Raw genomic sequence first — 21,751 nt, 5'->3', positions numbered from 1 at the left:
GTACGTGGGGAGTTTCTTGCCTTTTGGGAGGTCTGAGGTCTTCTGCCAGTGTTCAGTAGGGGTTCTGTAGGAGTTGTTCCACGTGTAGATGTATTTCTGGTGTATCTGTGGGGAGGAAGATGATCTCCGTGTCTTACTCTTCCGCCATCTTCCCCGTCTCCGAAGTATCTGTTTTTAATTCATTTTTGATTGCATAAAATATACATGCAGTTTATCATTTTAACGCTTTTTAAGCATACAGTTCAGTGGTATTAACTACATTCATGTTGTGCAGCCATCCCCACCCACCATCCATCTCCAGAACTTTTCCATCTTCCCAAGCTGAAACTGTCCCCATTAAACACCAGCTCCCCACTCCCCTCTCCAAGCCCCTGGCACCCGTCATCCTATTTATCTAGGTATAGATTTTAAATATTACAATAATAGGACTGTGCCCTATCCATTATTCTGGTATCTCGATTCTTTTCACTTCTGCTAGGGATCTTTCCATATCAATGCCAGAGTAGTGCTTGGTGTGTAATAGACACTTGGTAACTGTTTACAGGATGAGTGACTATCAGTCCTTTCATACATCAGTCCTGAAATCAAGCACCACCTGCATGTGCCATACTTGGTTCACCCCTCCCTGCTGGTGGAAATGCAAGCCGCTCCTGGGGTTTTACTGTTACAGCAGTGCTGCTTTAAGCCTTGTGTACTCACTGAGGTGAGTATATCCACAGGATAAATCCCTGACTATGGAATTGATTTTTAAATTTCAGATTTAAATTTTTTTAAATTTATTTTACTGCTAAATTAGTGCCTAGAAAGATTATAGCAGTTTGGGGGGGGGTTTGTTTTCGTTTTGTTTGTCTCTGTGATGTGTGAATGTAACTGTCTTCACGCCCTGCCGTCACTGGCTGTCATCCACCTTAATTCTGTGAGTCTGATAGATGGGAAAAGATGATATCAGTTTGGTTTAACCTACATATTTTAATTATAGGTGTTAACTGAGTAACTTTTCATGGGTTTTGTGGCCTTTTTATTCCCCTGCTGTGAACCCCTTCCATAGCCTTTACTTTTCTCCTGGCTGGCTGGCTTTTCTCTCCTGTTTTGTGTTAGCTCTGTATCACCAGAGTTACCAACAGTTTCCTTTTTGTCTTTTAATCTGCACCACTGAGAATTTATTTCATTCTAGCATATAGCTAGACACAACACAACCCACTAAATCACACATCTTTTTGCACTAGTTCAAGGGCCCCTTTATTATACACTCAATCCCAGCTGTACATGCTCTGTTAGTGCATGGTTGTCTGTTCGGTTCCATTGATCTCTTAGGAGAGGTGATTTTTACATACTCAGGTATAACTTTTAATGATGCCTTGGAGTGTGTTTATTGATGTGGACAGATACTAGTATATTCAATTTTTAAGCAGTATATAAAATATTTAAAACACTATTCATAAGTAGTACTTAGAAATCTGTTTATATACCATCCAATTTTTGGTGTGTGTTTGTGTGTGCTCTTAATTCAAAACAAAGAGAAATCAGAAGTTTTGAATTGAATCCCTGTTGAATCATGCCGTCATTTACGTGGTAACAACAGACTTCAGGACGTTGTTTAGATAACAGTAATTTTTTCAAGTTAATGATCCTGCCAGGTTTACAGGTCCAACAAGAGTTTGAAAAGGAAAGGGGAACAAAAATCAACCCATGTTTGTTGAGCTTCTGTTACAATTCAGGGTGCTTTGGGATGTGAATTAGAAGCCTGTTTCTTATCCCGTGACCAGTCACATTCGTGTGGTTGGCATCTGCCTGTGGACATTTCCACCAGGTCAGCCCTGCGGGGCACAGAACAGCTCTGAGCAAGAGGGTGAGGGCCCCGGGCCCCCAGGACAGCAGAGGTGGCACAGGGCAGGGTCCGTAGAGTGCTTGGGGACTGGGCAGGGTCTTGGGGAACCGCGGTCATTTGGAGAGGTGACGGGGGTGAGGGCACTCTGGGGCCAAAGACCCACAAGCTGCAGAGGCGGGTGAAACCTGCGCAGGCAGCAGTGATTGGCCCAACCCCGCACTGAATGAAGGGTCTGTGGAGGAAGGGGGAGAACCAGCACGGCGGTGGGGACAGGTCTGGGAGAGGCTGAACCGCTGCAGGACGTTTCCACGGAAGAATATGGATACGGCGGCAACAGCAGTCTGAGTGGGCACAGCTGATTAGAGGGCAGGAGAGGGTGCCAGCAGAGTGGAAAAGGCGGAGTCATCTGGAAAGAGGCCTCAGCAATCAGATCTGGGCGATTGCCCTGCCTGGGAGGTCGACTCGGGAGACTCCGGCTTGACGTGCGCGGGTAGACATTTGCAAATGCAGTTTTAGAGGATGCGTTTCAAAGTCCGATTTCAAACGTATAAAAAATCTTGAGTCCTTTGTATAATTATCCCGTTTCGTGGTTAATGTAGTGTTACTTCAGAAATAAGATTTTATTTTAAAATGTATGTTAGTCTGCTTTTGAGCAATTTATTTTCCCACAGCAGGAAATAATAGTTGCTGGTTTGTGTGCTAATTTGTTGACAATACTTCATTGTGATCAAAGACTGATCAGTATTATTTCCCACTGTTACCAAAATAAGGGACACAAGTTTTTAAATACTCTTTTTTTTTTTAATTTACTTATTTTTGGCTGCGTTGGGTCTTCGTTGCTGCACACGGGCTTTCTTCTCTAGTTGCGGTGAGCGGGGGCTGCTCTTCATTGTGGTGCGTGGGCTTCTCATTGCGGTGGCTTCTCTTGTTGTGGAACACGGGCTCTAGGCATGTGGGACTCAGTAGCTGTGGCTCAGGGGCTCTAGAGCACAGGCTCAGTAGTTGTGGCCCACCGGCTTAGTTGCTCCACGGCACGTGGGATCTTCCCGGACCAGGGCTCAAACCCATGTCCCCTGCATTAGCAGGCGGATTCCTAACCACTGTGCCACTAGGGAAGCCCTTAAATACTCTTATAAATGACTAATCTTTCTCCAGTTCCTTCCTGATTTTGCCAGTCGTGACTCAGACCAACCTGTGTGTTCTCCTCCCCCATGATGATCTGTGCTTTGATCATTTTTGCTGGAGTATTAACATTCCATCCCCAAAGGGCCACTTTGCTTGTTGGACACTGGTTGCCGCACGGCTCTGTTGCTGTGTCCCCCGCGGGCATCACAGGCACATCCTCACGGGTCGCCCTGTGCAGAGCCTCAGCCAGGCACCCTCAGAAACCAGACAAGGGAGGTGTGGGGCTGCAGGGAGGGTGTTGACTCGGCAGTGACTGGTCTTGGGGTTTTCGTATAATTTATAGTACAAATTATCAGGGCCATTGACTCCTTCAGGATGCGCACCGTGCAGTATGGCCACCAGCCACACGTGGCAATTTCAGCTTAACCCAATTAAAATTCAGGATTCAGGTCCTTGATCACACTGGCCACATCTCAAGCGCTCAGTAGCCGCACGTGGCTGGCGGCTAACTGCAGTGGCGGGGGAGTGCAGAAACAGAACGTTTCCGTCACTGCGGCCAGCTCTAGATTACAGAGCTAGCTGAGTAGTTAAACCCCTTTTCCGGTAGTTTGAAAGCCTGGATTGCTGCATCCGTCAGGGCCCTGATTACACACGCTAGAAAACCACCCGACTGCCCCCAAATGACTTCAGCCAGTCCAGTAACTAGTTGGGTTCACTTTCTGAGTTGTGAGGGCGGCGCAGCTTGCTTGGGGCTCACGTATGTTGCTTGGGGCTCACGTATGGATTCCTCTGCGGGCTCAGCCTCCCGGGCGGGCTGGGCTCCACAGCTCTGTTCCCTCCGGCCCCCGTCTCAGCGCCTCACTCCGCAGCCCCGCCCCGCTCAGCCTGGCCTTGAATCTGCTGACCTGGGCCAGACTCGGGTCATGTGCTTCTCCCTCAACATAGCACGGTGGCCGGGGAGCGCAGAATGTCTTCTGCTTCAGCTGGAGATCTTCATCCAGAATTCACGCACCAAGAGGGCAGGAAGGGCCATTGTCCACATCAGCGGTGTTTTTGCAAGTAGGAGAGAGGGTGCCAGGCTGCAGAGAGAGCAGGTGGCCACCGCGCTTTTCTCAACAGCCCGAGGGACGTTTTCCTGAAATAGTCCTGTGGCTCATGTCGTTAATATCCACGAACCACTCCCTCTGTGTTGTTGAGTCCGTGCCCCCTGCGCCAGCTGTGCACCCAGGAACGCCTTGGATGTAGTTGGAGAGGCCAGAACACACTCCTGTCCTGACGTGTCCCAGGTGCTGGCCGCTCCCCGAGACTGGACATAACGGAGGCCCTGCCTCTGAGCAGCCCTGTAGGCCCGGGCAGACCAGGCCCTTCGGCTTGTGTTTGGGTAGAGCTCCTGCATCCAGCCGTCCTGTCTGGCAGTGCGGGCGGCCTGGAAGTCTCTTCAGCCTCACCCTGCGTGAGAGGCGTGACCTGCGCCTGCTTCCCCCTGGTGCGGTTACGAGAGCCGCCGCCCTGCGTGGTGGGATGCCTCATGAGGTTGGCTTGGTTTCAGAGGTGGAGCCGTGTTGGGGAGAGCATACATCTCAGGACCCCGAGACGGGCTGGCACAGACAGCCTGCCCCTGGGGTCACCATTGTTGGGGGGCTGCCCCTGGGCGTGTGGGATTGGTTATCCTTTCTTTTTTCTTATTCTCAAGTCTAACTACCAGGGTTTTTTTAAATATCCTCTTAGTACTTTTAGGCTGAAGAAAACAGTGAGGTCGTCACAATGCATCATCTTAATTCAGCCCAGCCAAGGCCCCCCACCTCAGTTGCTGATTTTCACTTTAATGGTGAAGGGTAATCAATCATTTTATTGGAATAAATAGACCCCATGACTTAATTACGAGTTATATTTTGAATATATTGATTCACTTATTCCCTCGCCTCAAAATGAAGTACTAAACTATAACCACAGAGGTGAAATGAGTACTCCTAATGACGGGCGTTAGTTAGGATGAAGGCAAAGAAGCAGTAATAAAGTCCAGAGGTACAAAGTATCAGGTTGGCAATAACGTATAAACAGGACTTCATCCACTGAGCTGCCACTCACCCTCTCCTGCTGCCCCGGCCTGGCCGCCGGCAGTGCCTCGCCCCCCTGGTTCTTACCCTTTGCGGCCGTCCATCACGGGGGGGGGGGGGGGTGTTTTCCCATCTCTCGCCGTTTAGTGCAGCACGAATCACCACTAATTAGTGTCGTGCTTCTGTTCTCATGTGCAGGGAGGGAGAACCCTGAGGGAGGAAGACAGCCATTCTGTGCTTCTCCTCACTCAACAAGCCACTTAGATAAAGGATGGAAACCATGTCTCAGTTCTCCTAAAATAGACTCTGCTTCCCGGGAGGAAATCTCCGCAGCAGTCCTGACTGCCCTGTGGCTCCTGGGGCCATGACCACTAACTCCCCATTGCTGGAGGCCTCGTGCATGCTGGCATGGAAGTGCTCACTGGCGGCTCTTACCCCTAATTCCGTCTCCTTGTTCATGCAATGTATATTCCTAATTTAGAGTCCACAGTTACTGGGATTTTTTTAATGCACTAAAAGCTGGTTCTTCCAGCCGAGCAGCAACAGCGTTCTCTACTGGGCAGCACGGCGGGCGGCACAGCCAGCATTTCCCTTCCGCCAGCCTTTAAAGTTAGAAAGCTCACTACATTTTATTTATTTCAGTCTTAACATACCATTTTGTATATATGTTTATGGAGTGCCAGAGTGGGAGTTAGGTGTTCTTAGAAGTAAAGGTTCATTTCTACATGTTAGAATTGTTTAACAGCAACCAATCATTTTTAAATGTAACCCCGAAAATATTACTGCACTAAAGGAATTTGAAGTGAGAAAGACCTTTTTGATAGGAAGAACTGTCTCACGATGACATGGGTTCCCTGGAGACAGTTTAGGCAGAGCCTTAAAAGTGAACTGGGCAGCGCTGACATGGAGGAGACGAGCGAAGCCCAACCGGGAGCGGCAGGCGGCCCGTGCGCCCCCCCTTCTGCGGTGGCCCCGGCTACAAAGAGCAAAGTGCTTGGGAACAGGGCGTACAGTTCTTGAGCGACTCTCAGCACTGCTGCCGCTCAGCTCACAAGGAAGGGAAGGTGTGCGAGAGGGTGTTGTGCGTGTAAACGGCAGGCGAAGCAATGCCCTCGGGTCGCAGCCCCGACCCCTAACCAGGGTGGCACCCTCGTCCGCCGCAGGAGCACCGCCGTGGATCCTCTCAGAGCCAGGGCAAGAAGCGCAACTTCAGAAGAACCATTTGCACAAAGTTGTTTTCCCTCATCCAGTTGGCCTTGTCCAAATGGACCTGCGGAGAAGAGAGGGGAGGCCGGTCCTGCTGGAGCCCAGCGCCGGCAGCAGCCAGCACCCACGCGGCCCGCGAGACGGGACCGGGCCGCAGCCCCTGCCTGGGATTGTTTTCCGTAAACCGTACAGCTGAATCCTCCAAGGCACGAGATGATACACTGCAGATTTCTCGGTATATCTCTGCGTGTGGTATTTACTGGCTGTAGTTTAAATTCATGTAAAATGAATTGAGGAAATGACCTTTCTCAGGACAAGGGGAAGGGCTGCAGGTGGGTGGCCACAGCTGCAAATATAAAATACTGGTGGTGGTTTTTCGGAGTTCTGGGTTTGTTGGGGTTTTGCTTTTTTTTTGTAAATTCATTTTTTCATTTTACAACGTGATGTGGACAAATGTTAACGTCAATAAAAATAGGGTCACCACATCATTTTTTAAAGTTGAGCACTAATTCACTGGTTGGATGGACCATAGTGAACCAGGAGTACCCTTTTGATGGTCATTCGGGCGGTTTATAATTCTTGTCATCACAAAGTGCGATGTGGTCCTTAGGTGCGCGTCTCCAACACTTAGGTGACTGTGTCTTTAGAATAAAGTCCTAGACATGGGAGCGCTCTGGTGCCACAGCGCTGAGGGTGGTGGCTCCTTGATGTGTGTGCTGGCGTCCCACTGTGAGAGTTTAGCAGGCGGCGTCCTGAAGGTCTGTGCACTCTTCTGTGTTCTGTCACGCTTGGGTAAAGAGGTTTTTAGGGATGACTGACCACTTACTAAGTGCGGTACCGTGGTCTGGTGCCTTCACACGTGTGGAGCACGGCTGACTTGCACCGATGGGAGTATCTTGTTTGTGATTCCCTTTAGTGGCTTTCTTTTTTTCTTTCAGTTTTACTGAGATATAATTGTGTCAATGGAAAAAAAGTGCACCACGTGAGAGTTGTGAGTTAAGTTTTATTTGGGGCAACATGAGGATGATAGCCCAGGAGACAGCCTCTCAGGAGCTCCGAGGAACTGCTCTGCAGAGGTTGGGGCCCGGGGGTCAGTAGACACGTGACTCTGGAGAGGGGGTGCATGCAGTCGAGCACACATCTTGGCAGAAAGTGGCAGCTCGTCACGAGGAGCCAATGTCACCATTAATGACATTAGTGCTTTTCTAGGCATGAGGAGGTGCGAGAAATCAGGCCCATAAAATCTTCTGAAACTGTCTATCTGAAGGCCTGTTCTGCCAGCTTTTCCCAGAGCACCGAGGGCCTCCTTCCTGATCTCCACCCAGAACTCCTTTCAGGGGGTGTCAGAGGTCCGCGACGGCAGTGGCCAGTGACTTCATCCTTGTAGAGCAGATGGCGAGTGACCGTTTTCTGGTTAGCAGTTGACACACAGCATTGTGTGTTCAAGGTACACAGCATGATCTCACTTGCATATAAAACAAAATAACTACCACAGTAAGTGAGTAGGAGTTAGGAGTTAACATCCATCACCTCACACAGGTACAGAGAAAGAAGGAAAGAAGTGTATTTTCTTGTGACAAAATCAAAGAGGAGCCTCTTTGGGTTCAGGCAGAGCAGAGGTTCATCAAAACGCGACACTAGAGGAACCTCCTTTTCGCTGGAAAGTCACAGTTATTTACGGAAGAGCAAGCGGGGCTCTTCTAACACAGAGCACTTCGTGCCGCGTTCCTTTCATCAAATCCAGCTGCCACAGCCCAGCAGGCTTGGGAGGGAACCCTGCGCGGGAAGGTGCGGCTGGGAGAGGCGGGCATTCAGCTCTTGACTTCGAAGGAGCCATCGTTTTCCCTAAGATGCCAGGGCAGTATGTTTAGCACCACAGAGGGAGGCGTGGTCTGCTCTAAGAGGTGTTGGTTTGTTATTGGTGAGAGGGCCCCAAAGTCGGAAGCTTATAAACACACATCTTTAAATGTCGCATTTTCCCTGTTAACATCCAGACGTTTGCTTCTGTTCCCAGGAAGCCAGTACTGTGTCCTGCCCTCTACTGGCCGGAGGCAGACCTCTGCCCACTTTAGACATTAAGCCTCCGGAAGGGCGCTCAAGCAAAAGCAAAGACCCGCCGAGAGAAGAAGAGAGAGAGAGGAAAAAGAAAAAGCACAAAAAACGGTCTCGAACAAGATCACGCTCTCCCAAGTACCATTCGTCGTCCAAGTCCAGGTCTAGATCCCACTCAAGAGCAAAGCATTGTCTTCCCAGTGCCTATCGGACAGCACGGCGCTCGAGGTGGGTGTGCAGGGCGCCCGCGTGGCCGTGCATCTGGTGTGGGTGCAGACCCCCGCACCTGGTCACCAGCAGAGCTGGGCGGAGCCTCCCTAGCCCAGCTCCCCGAAAGCACAGACCCACACACCTGCGTGTGTTGACGAGAGATGCGCCCTGCCAACCCAAATAAGATCTTTTCAAAATATTTTTTTAACCTGACTTTCTAAGGTTCATCAGCTACTGCCAGGTTTTTTAAAAATAGAGGTATTTACATTTTAACAGGTCTTAGAAGCAAGCCTAGCATATCGGCTGAAATGTGTGGAAGATCCACAGGGTTGGGGGTCTTTTGCTTGGTGTGCACGCGTAGGCTTTCCCAGGCTGACTCCTCATGACTGTGCAGACGGCGAAGCAGGAGGAATGTGTACTGTGCCTGTGTTCAGCTCCCCTGGCACAGCACCTACAGGTGCACGTAAAGGAGGGAGCACAGCGGCGCACATCTGTTTTCTCGATTAATTTGCTTCTGCAAACCTCTCACTCACAGTCAAGGAGCTGGCTTTTGAGGAAGCAGCCTAACATTTCAGGCAACAGAAGTAGAAAACCTGTAAGGATCACAGAATTTGCTGCTTAGTAAAGCAGGTATTTTTCTTTTTTTTAAAGCACCTGGCTCGCAGGAGGTTCAGGAAAGCAAATTTTTAATTTGAAAACTCACCTCACGCTTCTGCTTCATCCCTGAGTGTTGACTGGACGTCTCTCAGTTTCTCCTTAGTGCAGCGCTTGCACTGATCTAGTTCCTCTTCTACCGCTGGTGTTAGTTCTTTCCTTTCCGTGGGAAAAATGCAGGTGCCCTATATACCTTTTATTTTTTAATGTTTAAAAAAAAAAGTGTACTTGTATACACATCTGCCTGTCTTGAATATATCCTAGAGCAACATGCTTTCCCTAGAACAACATGCTTTCCCTATTTTTACCCAGACCAGACCTTAAAGGCTTGACAAGTATTTACACTTGTCTACAGTGAAATTAGAATAAATTTGATCTTTGGCTCTCTGCATTTCTTTTTAATAAATTTATTTATTTATTTATTTATTTATTTTTGGCTGCATTGGTCTTTGTTGCTGCACGTGGGCTTTCTCTAGTTTTGGTGAGCAGGAGCTACTCTTCGTTGAGGTGTGCAGGCTTCTCACTGCTGTGGCTTCTCTTGCTGTGGAGCACCGGCTCTAGGTGCACAGGCTTCAGCAGTTATGGTGTGCAGGCTTCAGTAGTTGTGGCTCACAGGCTCTAGAGCACAGGCTCAGTAGTTGTGGCGCACGGGCTTAGTTGCTCCGCGGCATGTGGGATCTTCCCGGACCGGGTCTCAAAACCGTGTCCCCTGCATTGGCAGGTGGATTCTTAACCACTGCGCCACCAGGGAAGTCCCGTTCTCTGCGTTTTTGCTAGTTCTTTAGAAGTTCCATCACTCCTCCCTCTCTCTCCTTTCTCTCTCTCTCTCTCTCTCTCTCTCTCTCTCTCTCACACACACACACACAGAGCTTGTTGTTGTTTAATTAAATGAACAACTTTGCTGACATATTTTTAATTTTTGAAAGTCCCCAGAAACTTATATGTATATATCAAAATTTTTAAAGCTTCTTATTTGAAAAAATTTCTTGTAACATTATATAGTGGAAATAAATAAATAGGCCTGTACCAGCCCTCTGAGTAATAACATACCCAGTAAAACTCTTCCTAGTTATCCTTTATTCCAGGGCTCAAAGAGAAGAGAGTATAATGCATTCATAACCCCCTATCTAGGGGACTGGTAACTCTCAGGGTTCCTTAGATTGTTTCCTGGTGTAAGAAGTGAGTAGGGTTTCATGGTGAGTGATCAGCATGTACAGTAGGTGCCAGTGTCTAGTACTGAAGGGAGCCTGTCTGGTCAGATGTGATGGCCACAGACCTTTCCCCCAGGTTGGTCCGTTCAGAACTAGAAGTGTTCGTGAAGCACTTGGAATTTTAACTTTCTAGGATTTATGTGATATTTATTGACTATCTATATATAATAGAGTAAGTCATTTTGTATGTTATTTTAATACATTTAAAATATTTTTTTATTTTAGAGTAGATTTACATATTTTATATGCAAGTATATTTTATATTGTTTTCATATATTCAGTGCTGACAAGTGCAAGAAGCAAAATCCTAATCCTTAGTTTGTAATTTTCAGTTAAAAGAAAAAGTTAAGTTCAAAAAATTTTTAGTGTGAGTTCTGTGAAGGCAAACCACCAATTTTACCTTAATTTGACCTATAGTTAAAATATTTGTAAAAAGAGCTGAGTATTTTCGTAACTCCCAAACTGTTTTTTTAATCTCAATAGTATCTCTGTGATACTTTTAATTTGAGTTAAATCAGCTGACTTAAGTTCACTAAATAAGTCAGATCTTTGATGTTTGATTTTGCAGTTTAGATAAAATATCAAGGCAGAGTGCAACTGTATTATAAAATTTTTTAAAAATAATATTATAAAATAAAACCTTCAAAGTATTTGTCCAGGAGTATTTGCCTTGAAAGCTTATATGTGACAGCGATGCTCCTTGAAATCAGACCACCTCTGAGCTCAGGGCCCAGAGGCGGGTTGCAGGTCTCTGATCGGAGGTATGGAGGAGAGACCAGCTGTCTTGTGGTGGGTCTCTGGGCCCTGGGGACATAAGTCAGATAAGTCACCTTCACCGGGTAGAATCCTGCCTCAGCTCTTATTTCTGAGAAGAGTGAGTTTTATTTGATAATACTGCCTTTTTTCTTAAGCTGGTTACAGGCCTGCTTTCTTAATCCAGGCTCACACTAATAATTTCTAGGGATCCAACTGGATTTATAAAATAAACAGTTATAAAATGAGAGAGGTTGGTATTCTTGGTGATATGAATTGTATGAAGTATAAAAAAAAGAAATTTAAATTTTAACCAAAATATTGAAGTTGCTAATGATACTGTCATAATTTTCTCTTTCACTATCTGTCTTTTCAGATAGACTAACCCATGACAGACATAATGTCTGCATAGGATATATGAGACTTGTTTCTTGGGCCTGACACAACTTAATCAATTGTTCTAAAAAGACTACCGCCAGCTCCAAGTAAAATGACTTTTGTTAATATTTCTTTCTACTTGTAGGATATTACAGTTGAAATATATTTTCTCTTGTATATTAAATTACTGAAATCCTATATAAAATGTAGAAAGTTAAGATTAAAAAGCTTTTATGTCATAAGTAATTTTTATGTTAATATGTTAATGCTCGTATGGTTGAAGTCCCATTTATCAAATATGTCTAAATTATAGATGACTCTGGCTCTCCAAAGGTGAATTCGTCATAGAAAAATCTTTAGTTTTGGAAATCAGTCTTTTGCTTCTCAGAAAGCATAGTGATTACCGAAAGACAGTATTTGGTGTTTTTTAAATCAACATTGATTAAAGTATAATATGACTTCTTTCTCTGTTGTTTTCTACTTTTATATCACATTAGGTTTTATACCTTAATGGGATGAAGATGTACTCATGCAATTCACTGCCTAAAATTAAAATCCACTTGTAACAGTGTAGGTATTTTAAAACAAAGTTCAATGAGACTAAAGCTTGAAATTCAGCTTATTTGTAAGGCTTTTTGATGAGATCACCTACGGCGTCGTGTCGTTGGTTAGTTGGTGGGGGTTGGCTTCGCCCGTTCTGAGGTTGGGGGGATTCTGGGTGGAACTGTGCAGCCCTGCGGTGTGAGGTGCTCTGTGTGGAGGAGGGTCGGGGGCCCCCAGGTCGCTTCCAGAAGTCAGGCTCCCTCGGGGCTTTCACCCGGGGAGGGGTCTGGGAGCTGGGGGTTGATGTGGCTTTTGCAAGTGCTATATTTAATGTTCAAAAAGAACTCAGGCGGGCAGAATTGGGGTCGTACTTTAGTTTGAAATTTGTAATTCCTTACGTTTTCCCCCTGGTAAACTGCGTAGCAAACCGGTGAGGGTGGTTGGTTTAATCTCCTGATCCTGGCCCTTAAAGGAGGATGGGGTGCTTGACATTCCCCCCGAGGCACTGGTCCACGTGCTGGTGTCCAGGAAGTGAGTCGTAACCCCAGGCAGAGCCCCGGCTGCCGGCTGCCGTGTTGGTAACCACGCTGGGGGAGAAGCTGTCCCCGCAGGAGGGGGGAAGGGCTTGCGGGTGAGGTCGGGCCCACAGTGCAAGCTTGAGAAGAACTAAAACCTGGGAGCCTCTTCCTTGTTCAGCCTGCTTGGTACCAGATCCTTGCTGCCGGGTCCCCAGTGCTGCTTGTGCAGTTCCGTGAGGACCTGTGTGTGAGTAGTAGAGTAACAGGAATGGAGGAAGTGGGTTCCTGAAATGGTTAAACGCTGCTGGAAAGAAGCTATTTGTAAATATCACTATCATGCAGATGAGAAGTCTCCTTCGGACTCTCTTTGAAAGCAAACCATTGTGATCATTTAAGAAAAACAATCTGAGTTGCATTATGCTTGAAAATTTTTTAATTCAGACTATTTCATTTTCTTTATGAGAAGGCCTCCGGTCACATTATACAGATGATTTACTTACAAACTGGAACTCCTGTTTCTTGCACTGTGCCATGGTAGCAATATTCAGACCCTACTTAACAGAATAAAAGCATTGGAGCTTCTTTAATTAAAATAAAACCTAAGTATCATCTGGTGGAGCTCATGGCCCTTCGTTCTGAGATGGGCTTTTTCCCAGGTAACTTGGAATCTACTGGTAACAGGCACTTCACTTCAAAGAAAGCTAGTACCAGTGGCCACTGCAAAGTGGTATTGTATGTCAAAGTTAGGGATTTGCAGACATTAAAAACGAATTTATTTTCCTGATTGTTGAGTTTCTTGTAGAAGTCTGTGTTTAAGCGTTCCGTAGGTGCTGTGGCTTTGATTGAGCAGAGCTTTTCTCGGGGCTCTGGCGCCGCGCAGCCCAGCACGTGTCTTTCTGAATGTGAAGGATGTGCCTCCGTGCTACAGACCCGTGGCCTCCCGGGGATGCTGAGCTCGGAGCCTTGTCAGAGCGGCTCACAGTGGCGGCAGCGCAGCAAGGCAGTTACCGGGCAGCCTCGACCACGAACAGATTTGACTCCTGGAGCTCTTTTGAGGGAGAGCCTGGTAAACTGTCAAGGTGTCTGACTGACCTCACCTTTGTAATCTGTTACTTAAATCTTAGGAAAGCTCTGGAAACAAAAATCACAACCATTGTATAAGCTGAAAAGCAGCTGTGTCCGAGGAGCCCCAGAGCCAGGGCGCGTTTCTCCCGGAGCAGGTCATTCCGTGGCTGTGGTGTTTTTCAGGAGTGACTCAGCGTTCCCCCTGTGACACAGAGGGTGGAATGTGATTACAAGCTGATCTTTGCAACATCGGTGTGCGTTGTTGGGGGTTTTACTGTGACTAAAATGATTCCGTGTAGAACTTCTTTAGATGACAAAATCAAAACACCTCTTCTGTATATCATTTTTTGAGTGGGTTGTCATAGAAATAGAATGGAAAGAAATTCCACCCCCCCAGATTTCTGCTTATTTCAGGTCTCCCCAAAACAGTAATTTCACTGAATGGACAAAAAACTAAAATAAGAGTCCTAAACCCATTGTTAAAGGGCCCTCCGTTAGGACCTTGACCCCGTGGGTGAGGGTCTCGAGTTGGAGTTCTGCGTGCTGGTGTCTGTGGGGCATGGTTGCCCTGTGTGGATCACGGCACTGCATGAATAGAAGAGTCCTTCTCCAGGCACAGGAAAGGGAAGAAAAAATATTAGACATCTCATAAACAAATGATTTAGCCAAAATTTTCATGGGAACGGCATGGTCTGAATTGGATTGAAGGTTCAGGCTTCCTGCCAGTGGGCCTGCAGCCTGTTCTTCATACTGAGAGGCCATAAGATGAGTGCAAACAAGAGAGACTTCCAGGGGGTCCTCGAGCTTCATCACGTTTCAGTTTCTTCCTCTCGCCAGTGTTCAGAACACGTAGAAACAACTCACTTGGATCTTGTTGCCTTTCCTCACCTAATTTTGACAGCAACACCAGTGAGCCGAACATGTTTCAGGGAGACCAGATGGGCAAAGGCAAGAGGAAGGAACAGCAGCAGCGGGCCTGTGTCTGCCGGGGGCCGCAGGGAGAGCCCGGTGGGCGGGGCTGGCTCCTGCTGACTGTGCACCAGCAGCCTCAGCATGAGTTGTGCCCCACTTAGAAGCTTAGCATTGGTGTGAGGAGCGTTCTGCCTCTGAGCCTGGATCCAGTTCCGGGTCAGCAGAGTAGGGAGGCTGGGGGCGGGCCTTGAAGGGACAGGCAGGGACCCACCACGCCCCACGGGCTCAGGCCAGGGCTGGCCTCCGTCTCAGCAGTGGAGGTGCTCCCCTGCCCACCCCACACAGGACTGAAATGGCTGCTTTCCTCTGCCAGGTCCCGGTCCCGGTCCCCTCGGAGACGAGCGCACTCCCCCGAGAGACGGCGGGAGGACAGGAGTGTCCCCACCGCCTACCGAATGAGTAACAGCCCTGGAGTCAGCAGGAAGCGGACCCGATCCAGGTAGGCGGTGGAGCTTTCGCAGACACGGGACCTGCGCTGGAAGGTGGGGCTCCCACGTCTCCGGCACAGAGCTGTCCGGAACCGGGGAGCAGCTGCTCTGGCCGATCCCGAGTCACCCTGGCAGTGTTTTCACTGCTCTGGAACTCAGAAGCAGAGGGCGCTTGCCTGTGCTGGAACACGTCTGTCTTTGCAGCTGGCTGGGAACTCTTGGGGTCACATTTCCCCCAAGTCTAGCTGCCCCTAGACCCCCACACACAGCTCCTTGCCCTTTACGTGTTGAGAAGGGAAAGGAGCGGAGGGACGAGTGACAAGGAGAATCCGAAGTTCAGGTTTCAAGTGGATCCCTCCTGCTGCCCAGGTGGCCACGCCTCGGCTGCAGCTCCCAGGAGAGTGCCACAGGGTCCTCGTGGGGTCTGAGAGCAGGGAGAGGGCCCATCCTCTGGCCCCTTGACCACTAGGAGAGACCTGTCTAGTTGAGGAGAGTGAGGGAGGCTGGGTCCCATGTCGCCATCACCCCCAGTCTGGGCCTTGGACGCTCAGCAAGCCAGGGCCCCTGCCCCCGCTCCCAGGAAGAGAGCTCCGGGGCTGACCTCTGCCACCAGAGGCCCTGGCACCACCACTGACTTGAGGAGACACAGGACCCAAGCCAGGAGCATGGCCGGTGGACCAGTGGGCGTTTCCCTCTCGGCTGAGGGGTGCCATCTGGGGATTGTCCCGTCCAGCGTGGATGATGCCACCTGAATGCTTTATGTCACTTGGCTTCTGTATTTCCATTCTCTCTGAAAATGAGGGCTTCCCATTTTTTGTGTCCCTGCACTGGAGTTAAGGCAGGCCCTGGCTCTGGTAGGTAGACAAGGAGCATTGCTGTCCCAGTGACCAAGGCACCCAGAAAAGGGCAAGACGCCATTGTTGCCTGTCGTAGTCTCAGAATTCATGATGCCATGCTGCTGAGTGTCAGGACACCCGGGGTTCCAGAACCTTCCAGAGTCTTCCAGAGGACAAATCTGCATTTCAGGTGTCCACCATTCTTGGACAAATGAACCCAGCCATCACCCAAACCTGCCTCAGAGACGCCCCTCCATCAGCAAACATCCTCAACAGGAGCAGTTCTTTTTTTTTTTTTTTTTTTTTTTTTTAACATCTTTATTGGAGTATAGTTGCTTTACAATGTTGTGTTAGTTTCTGCTGTATAACAAAGTGACTCAGCTACATGTATACATGCAGGAGCAGTTCTGAAAGGCGTTTCTAACTGAAAAATGTTCCTGCAGTCTGGCTACTTATGCAATAGTTCCATTAAATGATAAAATGTCATCTCTGTTTCTTAAAACAGAAAAATCAGGAAAGGAGCTGTAAAACTGATATATTTCAGTGAAGGCTTCATGTACAGACTCATTCCTTCTGTTTGTAAATTTCATTTTGTGCCTTGGAACTCACACACTAAGCATACGTGACTGTTGCAGGATAAAATGATGAAAATTGAAGTCCATTTTAAATTTTATTCCTTATGCAAGTAATTGACATTTGAAATTTATCATCACCCTTGGTACATGTAAAGGGCATGGTCTAAAATTAATTCCTTGTAGCCAAAGATCTCTCCTAACAGAAGAGTTCTTGCTTTGCCCTCAAATTAACCTTTGCATTAAAAGAGCTGTCACTAGAGAAGATGGTGATTATATTAGGATTCATCAGAGCTTGTGTTGTCATCAGAACTTTAATAAGTCAGACAAAAGAAGTTAAGATTCAGCTTACTGCAGGGCCTAGCTTCCCTGCCCTGGTAGATGGGATCAAGCCTGTGACCTGACTCAGGGGTCATGGACAGTGGTGGACTCAGGAGGAACCCAGTAGAAGTGAACACGTGCACGATTACTGGTCGATTTCCTGGGCTTGATTCTAAACCCAGAGTTTCTGTAGGCCAAGAATCTGTTCTGTTAGCAGGCGAGTTGTGTTAGCCCAGCAGTCAGGCTGTCCCCTCCGTCCTTCTGCTCGGAGTAGCTTCGGGGTCTCTGCTTCAGTGTGGCAGCAGGTGACTGACTCGTCCACCAAGTCAGGGTCACTTTAATCCCGTCAGGTCACCCCAACTGAGGGGAAAGTGCCTCCTGCCAGATTTGAAGGATTATTTCTACAAGCTGATCACTGAATGCTTCTTTCACTAACTTTTTTTTCTATTTTCTTCTTCTTCTTTCTTTAAACTTAACATTTTTTTAAATTTATTTATTATTTTTGACTGCATTGGTTCTTTGTTGCTGCGCGCGGGCTTTCTCTAGTTGTGGCGAGCGGGGGCTGCTCTTCGTTGTGGTGCGCGGGCTTCTCACTGCGGTGGCCTCTCGTTGCGGAGCACGGGCTCTAGAGTGCAGACTCAGTAGCTGTGGCTCGCAGGCTCTAGAGTGCAGGCTCAGTAGTTGGGGCGCACGGGCTTAGTTGCTCCACAGCATGTGGGATCTCCCTGGACCAGGGCTCAAACCCATGTCCTCTGCATTGGCAGGCAGATTCTTAACCACTGCGCCACCAGGGAGGTCCCTGACTTCTATTTTTGAAAAACTTTTAACTTACTAGAAAGTTTTTAACTTACTACTTAAAAATACCCATCTGCATGTAACTTGTAGCTGGATTCAGTGTTAATGTTTTGCCACATTTGCTTTCCTTTCTCTCTCCTCCTCTTCCTCCCTCTCTCATGCCCTCCTGTGAGTGTATATTTCATGACTTTGACAAGCCCAGGTCACCTGTATCATTGAAGGTCCCACACTCTGGATTTGTCTTACTGTGTCCTTTTGGCTGTGTTCATGTTAAGTATTTTTAGCAAGAATACTCTATAGTGATGCTGTGTAACTTCCCATTGCATCACACCAGGAGGCACACAAGTGTCCCTTTGTCCCATTGCCAGTGACACTGAGTTTGATCACTTGGTTAAGGTTGTGTCTGCTGTGTAATTGTACCTTTTCCTCTTTGAACTAACGAGTCATCTGTGGGGTGGCACTGGAACAATGTGAGTGTCCTGTGGCCAGCAGCTTCCTCCTCATTTCTTCTCTAAACACCCGCCTTTGTTTTAGTGTCACTGTGGACTTTGGGTTTGGGGGTTTGTTCTTTATTTGTTGTGCAACAGTCTGTTGCCATGATAATCTATTTGATGGTAACATTGTCTCACATTTGGCCCCATTGTTCTTTGAGTACTTTGTCACTTTTGGCCCAAGATATTCCAGGCTTAGCTGGTGCTTTCCCTGCCCCAGACCTGGAGTCAGCTGTTTCTCCTAGGAATCCTGGTTCCTTTTAGTGTTTGGAGATCCAGATCTGGGCAGAGTGAATATTTTTAAAAGTAAAATTCATGAAAATGTTTAGCCAAATCATATTACAGTACACTCCAACAGGAAGTCCCAGTTACTTTATGACAGTAAATAGTATGTGATTGGTTAGGGTGGGGGGCAGGGTTTAGCATTGAATCCCTACAGCTCAGCACTCACCGAGCACATCAGCAGACACTTGTTGAGTGAGTGAATGGGAATATGCTACTGTTCTGTGGTTCTTGTATCATAACATGAAGTGTTATTAATTCAGTGTAGATTATGACAATTGAAAGATGCATATCGTAATTCCGTAAAGCAACCACTAAAAATAAAAAGGTTAAAAATCCAATAGAGACTGTTAAAGAGAACCATAAAAATGCTTTATTAATGCAAAAGAAAGCAGAAAAGTGGGGAAGAGGAGGAAAAAGAACAAATGGACAGCTAGAAAACAAGAAGATTGTTAACACCATCCATACAAATAATTACATTAAATGTAAGCAGACTAAAAACTCTAGTTAAAAGGCAGAGATTTTAGACTGCATTAAAAAGCAAAACTTAATACTAAGCTGCTTATAAGAGATACTTTAAGTATACAAATAGGTTAAGATCTAAAAGATACACCGTACAATGCTAATAAGAAGAAAGGTGGTGTGGCCGTATTAACAGGAGACCATGCAGACTTGAAAAAGTGGTGCTAGAGATCAAGAAGGCAGTTTCATAATGATGAAGGGGCCAGCCCTTCATGAGGACATAATGTTTTAAATGCGTGCATTGAATACAAGAGCTTTAAAATACTTGAAACAAAACTGACAGAACTAAAGGGAAAGGCAGGCAGTAGAACACTACAGATGGGGCACATATGAACAGCACTGTTGACCAGCTAAACACTTCCACCTGCAGTGAAGCGTGCACACTCCCGTGACATGCGCATGGGTCAGTCACCTGGCTAAATCGTTCCCTGTAACACTGAATGAGTCCCGGCACATTCCAAAAGACTCAGATGATACAGAGTATGCTTTCTTACCACATAAAAATCCGTAGAAAGGTATCTGGAAAGTCCCCAAATACTTGGAAGTTAACACATTTTAAATTACCCATAGGTCAAAGAAGAAATCACAAGAGAAAGTAGAAAATATGTTGAAATGAATGATACTGAAATGATACTTCCTTCTGCAGCTGTACTCAGAAGGAAGTTAGTAGCTTTAAGTGTTTATATTAGAAAAAAAAAGGTCTAAAAACTAATCTTCTGTCTTAAGCTAGAAAAAGGAAGAACAAATTAATCTCAGAGTAAATAGAGGCAAGGAAATCATAAAAGTAAGATCAGAAATCAACAAAATAGAAAACAGACTGACAGAGGAAAACAGTAAAACCAAATGATGGTTCTTTTTTTTTTTTTTTTTGCGGTACGCGGGCCTCTCACTGCTGTGGCCTCTCCCGTTGCGGAGCACAGGCTCCGGACGCGCAGGCTCAGCGGCCATGGCTCACGGGCCCAGCCGCTCCACGGCGTGTGGGATCTTCCCGGACCGGGGCATGAACCCATGTCCCCTGCATTGGCAGGCGGACTCTCAACCACTGCACCACCAGGGAAACCCCAAATGATGGTTCTTTGAAAATGATTTTAAAAAATGATAACTCTTTTTTTAGATTGATCAAGAATGAAAGACCCTATAGACATTAAAAGGATAAGGAAATAAATCTCATTCCGGTTAATTTTTTTTTTAAAGACACATTTATTCAGCGTCATGATCAGACTATTACACTTAGCAATCAACAGCATGGGTGCAAAAAAAAAAAATCTACATTAAAACCCTTTGTTGGAATGCTTTACACTTTCCACAGAACAGAAACTAAAATAACCTGTTATACAATTAGTCACAAATACAGTCCTCGAGTTTTTTTGCCCGTACACATGAGTATTGTCTAAAACGTGTCTTCTTGGTAGCAGCTAGGCCCTGCCACCCCTGTGCTTGGCTGAGTTCACAAATCTGTTGTAACCTGTAGCTTCCCTGTCACTTCTCTGGCTCTCCTCTCCTGCTAAGCTTTGTCTCCTGGCAGTCATCAAAACCTTCTGCCACTGCCATAGCTACTGCTGCTGCGGGAACCACCACAGCCACCTTGGTTTCGGGGTTTGGCAAAGCATTGGCCTCCACCACCACAGGGGCCAGCACTTCTGCCTCCAAAGTTTCCTCCTTTCATGGGTCCGAAATTGGAAGATTGATTGTTGTAACTGCCCAAATCGTGGTAGCTTCCACCACCTCCAAAAGGGCTTCCATCATTACCAAACCCGTTATAGCCATCCCCACGGCCACCAAAGCCACCTCGGCCACTGAAGTCTCCTCCACGACAAAGCTGTCATTCCCACCAAAACCACCTCCACGACCACCACCAAAGTTTCCAGAACCACTTCGGCCTCTTTGGCTGGATGAGGCGCTAGCCATCTCTTGCTCAGGTAGGGCTTTCCTTACTTCACAGTGTGGCCGTTCACAGTGTGGCATTTCTGACTGACAGTCTTGTCTACAGAGTCATGGTCATCAAAGGTTACGAGAGCAAAGCCTCTCTTTTGGCCACTGCCTCGGTCAGTCATGATTTCAGTCACTTCAATTTTCCCAGACTGTTCAAAATACTCTCTTAGATGATGTTCTTCAGTGTCTTCTTTAATGCCACCAACAAAAATCTTTTTCACAGTTAAGTGGGCACCGGGTCTTTGAGAATCTTCTCTTGAGATGGCCCTCTTTGGTTCCACAACTCTTCCATCCACCTCGTGTGGCCTTGCATTCATGGCCGCATCCACCTCCTCCACAGTGGCATATGTGACAAACCCGAAGCCTCTGGAGCGTTTGGTGTTTGGATCCCTCATGACCACACAATCTGTGAGCGTTCCCCACTGCTCACAATGGCTCCTCAGACTCTCATCGGTTGTTTCAAAGCTCAAACCTGCGATGAAGAGCTTCCGCAGCTGTTCGGGCTCTTTGGGTGACTGTGACTTAGACATGACGGCAGTGGAGGGTGGCGGGGGAGACGTTAACGATGCTTACTTGGGGCTGTCCAGGAGCAGAAAGTCATTCCGGTTAATTTAACAGCATAGGTGAAATGGACAAATTCCTTGAAAGAAACAAACTACCACATGGACAGCAGAAGAAATGGAAAATCTAAGTAGCTCCACATCTGCTAAAGAAACTGAATTTATAATTTAAAACCTTTCCACAAAACTCCAGGCCCAGGTGACTTTTATCAGTGGAGTCTAACAAACATTCAAGAAAAAGGGGATAACCAATGTTATAGACACTTCAAAGGAAATAGAAGAGAGAACACTTCCCAGTTCACCTCATGAGACCATCCTAAAGCAGATGGACAGTGTATGCACATCTGTGTGGTGTGGAGTGTGGTGTGTTTTGTTGGGGGGGTGTGGATGTGTGTGCACACGCATGTGTTTATTCATAAACTAATACTCTCAGGAAAATA

General features: G+C 47.0%; 1 protein-coding gene and 1 pseudogene across 4 annotated transcripts in view; one reads left to right on the top strand and one right to left on the bottom strand.

Moving 5' to 3' along the window:
- SFSWAP (splicing factor SWAP) overlaps positions 1-21,751 on the top strand; it is an 84,105-nt gene that overhangs the window by 55,677 nt on the left and 6,677 nt on the right. For 3 of the 4 annotated variants that reach the window (XM_060118468.1, XM_060118467.1, XM_060118470.1), the window contains 2 exons: positions 8,231-8,496; positions 14,886-15,011. In XM_060118468.1, the coding sequence (XP_059974451.1) occupies positions 8,231-8,496; positions 14,886-15,011 (392 nt within the window). Of the gene's footprint in view, positions 1-8,230; positions 8,497-14,885; positions 15,012-16,026; positions 16,116-21,751 lie in introns of those variants that run through there. The other variant, XM_060118469.1, reaches the window with a different exon arrangement.
- On the bottom strand, positions 20,291-21,317 carry LOC132502927 (heterogeneous nuclear ribonucleoprotein A1-like; annotated as a pseudogene).

This window comes from Mesoplodon densirostris, chromosome 15, assembly GCF_025265405.1.
Source record: "Mesoplodon densirostris isolate mMesDen1 chromosome 15, mMesDen1 primary haplotype, whole genome shotgun sequence".
Taxonomy (NCBI): Eukaryota; Metazoa; Chordata; class Mammalia; order Artiodactyla; family Ziphiidae; genus Mesoplodon; species Mesoplodon densirostris.
This window is presented reverse-complemented; position numbering and strand designations above follow the sequence as displayed.